At 49.8% G+C, this 5,169-nt stretch overlaps 1 protein-coding gene across 1 annotated transcript; it reads left to right on the top strand.

Annotated features, from left to right (window-relative positions):
• The first annotated feature begins 2,282 nt into the window (after positions 1-2,282).
• LOC119317885 (alpha-1,3-arabinosyltransferase XAT3-like) lies at positions 2,283-4,490 on the top strand. Its single transcript, XM_037592385.1, has 3 exons — positions 2,283-2,500; positions 2,604-2,711; positions 2,920-4,490. Exons 1-3 carry the CDS (start codon positions 2,377-2,379, stop codon positions 4,206-4,208), a joined length of 1,521 nt encoding a protein of 506 aa, XP_037448282.1. The 5' UTR covers positions 2,283-2,376; the 3' UTR covers positions 4,209-4,490.
• Positions 4,491-5,169: the final 679 nt, after the last annotated feature.

Here is a 5,169-nt window from a genome sequence, read left to right as displayed (position 1 = left end):
TGGCGAGGAAAATGACATGGGCCCGTGTCTTATTCGAGCTCGCTTGTTGTGCGTTTGGTTGTCTCGCACAGAAACAAAAGGGGGATAATGCTTCACAACTAGCATTGTTGATGGCATCCGTCGGCGTGGAGGGGACGAAAGGAAACCAAGTGGACGATGGAGATCGATGGTATACTTATGATTTTAGAGACTGCCATTGTGCACCCCATCACATCAATACAACACCAGTAGAGTAGGGTTTCACCTCCAGAGAGGGGCCTTGAACCAGGGTAATTGTCTCCTATTTTTTGTTTGGGCTTTTCGGCTAGTCGCGGAACCCTGCCGAGGCTTCTACCCGATTTCACACTAACAATGCTCGGAAACGTGTTGAACATTTCAGAAAGCAAGCATGTTGCTCAATAAAAAATATCTAATCTAATCCCTTTGACACAACAAACCCGTTTCTTGGTTCTGTTCCACCAAATTCCAATTAGTTTGGATGTATTTTTTCAACCAAACCCAAGTACACACTGTATCAATGAAGAATAAAAGATGAGAGATGATTTGTAGAGTCCATGTCCCTGGACCCTACGATGCAAATTATACCCAATCTAGATCTATATGCCATTTTAGCTTATCGTGCTTTTAATCCTACCACAAACGTATACAAAGACCGGCACAAAGAAAAAACATTATATCTACTTAAAAATAAAATAAAACAAAATTCGATCTTTACATTATATGTTTGTGTCTTTATACATGTGCAAAATTGCATCAAGAAACAACATACTTCATGAACTATGAGGAAAAAAAAGAACCAATGCTCTCAAAAAGAGAATTTTGGATATTACACACTATAGACTCTGATTTTTGTTCTCACACAAACCGACTCGTATCCCATACGAATAAACAACATATAGCCATCCCATGGTTAAACTGAACCATGATCTCATGAAGGTTGAGAATACACCATAAGGGAATCATCAAGTCATATTATTCATTCATGTAGGTCCTATATGCCATTATAATATTAATTACCGTGATTACTCAATTTATACGTTGATATTTAATGCATGCTTTCGAATATATATCATGATGAATAGTTAATGTCTACCATTCATACATTGTTATTTAATCATTTGCTTTGGAATGACATGATGAATAATTAATGCCTACCAGTAATAAGACTCATGCCATCTAGTATCGCTTAAAGAGCATTAAGTACTACTCTCTCCATCCCATGATAGAGGGCATTGGTTTTTATGAAAATCAATCTTCACAATTTTTGACGAAGTTTATATAGGAAATTATTTACATCCATGATACCAAATATCTATCTTATGAACATTTACTTTATGATGAATCTAATGCTATCCATTGGGTATTCTAGATATTGATGATTTTTTCTATATTATTGGTCAAAGGTCGTAAAGTTTGACTTAGAAAAATCTTATACAAATTATATTTTAGGACTGGGGGAGTGTGATATTAGATTAATAAATTTGTCTATATCCAGTATCGGGATGGCACTATCTTTACCTATAAACCTGGCCATAGTTTATAAAGTTTGACTCAGAACAAAACTAACATGCTCAACATTTGAAAGAGGGGTAAGCATGTTTTGATAGTGCACATGTCCATAATAATCAATAGCAAACAATTCAATTGATATAGTTGTGGTTGATTTAACTGCCTTAATTTTTAAGGTTAACATGGATGCTGTTGATTCGACTGCATTTTTAGAAGTTCAAGGAAGTGCTTGCTTCAGCCCCCCAAAAGTTTGGGGTTGGTTTTGCAGTTACTTGGTACTAGATAATCTTGGACTTCACACTGAAGTGAGCAAGCACTTTTCAACAGTAAACTTGGAAGTCTGTCAGCTTCCTGACAGTATGCCATCCGCCTCGAAGTGAGCCAACGGACGACAGCGACGGCGCTGAGCAGTTACTGTCGGAACCGAGCTCGGAGATCGACGGAGCCCCGGGACCGGTCACTGACGGCGGCAGTTGATACCGCGCTCGATCTGCTCTCTGCTGCCGGAGTCACTTCTCCCCAAGTCTCCCCTGCCCCGCCCTCTCGCTTTGCCTTGCCTTGCCAGAGTAGCTCGCCTCCACGTCTACCAAGTCGCGTCACCGCTAGCTTGTCTCTGTCCGCGCGGTCAACACCGCTACCGTTTCAACGAGGGTGAGAAGCCTTTGCCCCGTTCAACGACAGAACTGGTAAGTTCTGTGGCTTCTGCCACCACCCCGCCCGCCGGTATAAGACTCCACGCCCCCCTCGAGAACCATTCCTGATAGACAGACGGACAAAGATTTCCGGTAGCAGGCACCCAGAGAGAGAGAGAGAGAGAGAGAGAGAGAGAGAGAGAGAGAGAGAGAGAGGGAGAGAGAGGGGCAGGCCATGAAGTCGGCCAGGAGCCTGTCGAGAGGGGACGGGCGGCGGCTGGGGAATGCGTCGCTCATCGCCTTCATGCTCGCGTCCCTCGTCCTGCTCTCCGTCATCAGGACGAGGCTCTCCCCCATGGGTATGTACGCGCGCGCGCGGACAGACTCGTGCTGATTGATTCTTGTGCGCTTGGTTCTGAATGAGGGGGGATTTATCTTTCTTTGCGTGCGTGCGTGCTGCAGAGAAGACGGGGGACGCCATCAAAGCAGAGGAGCGGCATGGAATGAGCAAGGGAAGCGTCAAGGTGGAGGTCGCCCATGAAGCTGTGGTCACAACTCCGGATTCAGCTGGTATGTTGCCGCGAGCCCGCGTCCCTTGCTTCCTTCCTGTGATGAATTTGTTCGTTCTTGGGGATTGTTTCCGTCTCCATTCGGAGTTGCATGATACGGCAGGAAATTTGATGTTCCTGGCCATATGGGGACTGAATTAATGGGTATCCAATGGAGTTTGTGGGGATCGGACCAGATCTGACGTTGAGCTGACTTTTGCAATCTGCAGCGGAGGAGGAGGAGGAGGAAGAAACTCCGCCCAAACCCGCCGACACGTCGTCCCGGGGTGGCGTGAGCGTGCCCGTGCCGGTGAGCACAAGCACCACGCCCGTCCCCGTCGCTGTCATAGACCGCCAGGGCAAGCCGGTGTGCTACGAGTCGGGCCGGCGGTCGGACACGTGCGAGGCCGCCGGCGACGTGCGCGTGCAGGGCCGCAGCCAGACCATCCAGGTCCGCCCGCTGGACCGGGAGTGGAAGGTGAAGCCGTACTGCCGGAAGCAGGACGCCTACGCGCTGTCGCACGTCAAGGAATGGACCCTCCGCCCGCTCTCCGGCGGCGGCCCGCATTGCACGGTCAACAGCTCCGCGACGGCCTTCGTGATCTCCACCGGCGGGTTCACCGGCAACCTGTTCCACGACTACACGGACGTGCTGGTCCCGGCGTTCATCACGGCGCACCGGTTCGGCGGCGAGGTGCAGTTCCTGGTGAGCAGCTTCAAGTCGTGGTGGACCAACAGGTACCTGGAGATCTTCCAGCAGCTGAGCAGGCACGAGGTGATCGACATCGACAACGACGACGAGGTCCGGTGCTACGGGAGCGTGGTGGTCGGGCCGACGTTCCACAAGGAGCTGGGCGTGGACGCGTCCAAGACGCCGACGGGGGCGTCGATGGTGGACTTCCGCGCGATGCTGCGGGTCGCGTTCGGGCTGTCGCGCGCGGCGGCCGAGCCGAGCGGCGACCGGTGGGACATCCGGCGCCGGCCGCGGCTGCTCATCATCTCGCGCAAGAACTCGCGCGCGTTCCTGAACGAGCGCGCCATGGCGGACATGGCCATGAGCCTCGGGTACGACGTGCGCGTGGGCGAGCCGGACACCAACACGGAGGTGTCCAGGTTCGCCCGGCTGGTGAACTCGGCGGACGTGATGGTGGGCGTGCACGGCGCGGGGCTGACCAACATGGTCTTCCTCCCCGCCGGCGCCGTGCTGATCCAGGTGATCCCCTACGGCGGGCTGGAGTGGCTCGCCCGCGGCACCTTCGAGGAGCCGTCCAAGGACATGCAGCTGCACTACATCGGCTACAAGATCCAGCTCGACGAGACGACGCTGAGCGAGCAGTACCCCAAGGACCACCCGGTGCTCACTGACCCGCTCTCCATCCACAAGCAGGGGTGGGAGGCGCTCAAGACGGTGTACCTGGAGAAGCAGAACGTGAGGCCGCACCTGGGCAGGCTCAAGCTCACCTTCCTGGAGGCGCTCAAGCTGCTGCCCCATGGGCGCCAGGCCAAGGCCAACAACTGAGCGCGGCAATGGCCGGGGCCCTATCTGATCATGGATGTAATGATCCGATGTGTACATTGCGCGCGGTCGATGAATCGATCAATTCCATGATGGTTAATCCTGGAGTATAGGTAGAAGAACATATATAGGGGTTTGTTGGTGCTGTTCTTTCGTTCAGTTTCTTTGTTTGTTTGAAGCCTGCATCCTGTCTGTATGAAGTCTACAACTGCAGAATGTAGTGGTAAGATGGAAGAAGCATGTGGAAGCTAATAAAAGGCGAAGGATTACATACTCCTTCGGTGAGGAAAGGTGTTGCTAAGTGCATAAGGGTGGACAGATGGAGTCCGGTCTCTCATCTATTTCTTACCTTTTTTCCCCTTTCAAAATGGAGGCAAAAGTTTACATCATTCCATTAATTAAGAGAGAGTTAATAACATTCACAAAAAAAGAAGTTATAACAACCAGAGCTAACAAACAAAGACTAAAACCCTTGTAAACATTGCTCTCTTGGCAGAATATTTCCCAAATTCTTCGCTCCAACCGTAGCACACGTCGTTGCCTCAACTCTAATTTTGCATTGGATGATGGTGGACATTGTCAAAACATCTGAAGACTCTTTGTATTTCTTCCATTTCAAATCGATCAAGCGAAAGAGCGCAGGTGAAGGTGCCCACCGCCTTTCCCCCATCTTTCTTTTTTGCTAGAAAAACTTTCAATCTATGCATCAAACATCATGGTTGTACAAAGAACAAGAAGCAATATAAATTACAACCGTGTTCATGCATTCCTTTTTCCTCCTTTCACACACACGAATTTGCTCCCAAGGAAGAATTGTTAATTTCAGCTATACGACGGTCTTGCGGCCGTCGGGTCTTTGGCTACCACCACTTGGGTATTATCCCAATCCAACGCGGGAGAGTTTTAAAAACTAAAAACAGCCTTGTCTTGCAAAGATTAAATTGACATGCTGATGCCTCCCCGG

The sequence above is a fragment of the Triticum dicoccoides genome, chromosome 6A (assembly GCF_002162155.2).
Source record: "Triticum dicoccoides isolate Atlit2015 ecotype Zavitan chromosome 6A, WEW_v2.0, whole genome shotgun sequence".
In the NCBI taxonomy this organism is placed as follows: Eukaryota; Viridiplantae; Streptophyta; class Magnoliopsida; order Poales; family Poaceae; genus Triticum; species Triticum dicoccoides.
This window is presented reverse-complemented; position numbering and strand designations above follow the sequence as displayed.

Excerpts from the sequence above, each read along its gene's own strand:
- LOC119317885 (XM_037592385.1), top strand. The coding sequence starts at position 2,377 with ATGAAGTCGGCCAGGAGCCTGTCGAGAGGGGACGGGCGGCGGCTGGGG. Across the intron at positions 2,501-2,603 it reads GACGAGGCTCTCCCCCATGG|AGAAGACGGGGGACGCCATC; the intron begins GTATGTACGCGC and ends TGCGTGCTGCAG. Across the intron at positions 2,712-2,919 it reads CACAACTCCGGATTCAGCTG|CGGAGGAGGAGGAGGAGGAA; the intron begins GTATGTTGCCGC and ends TGCAATCTGCAG.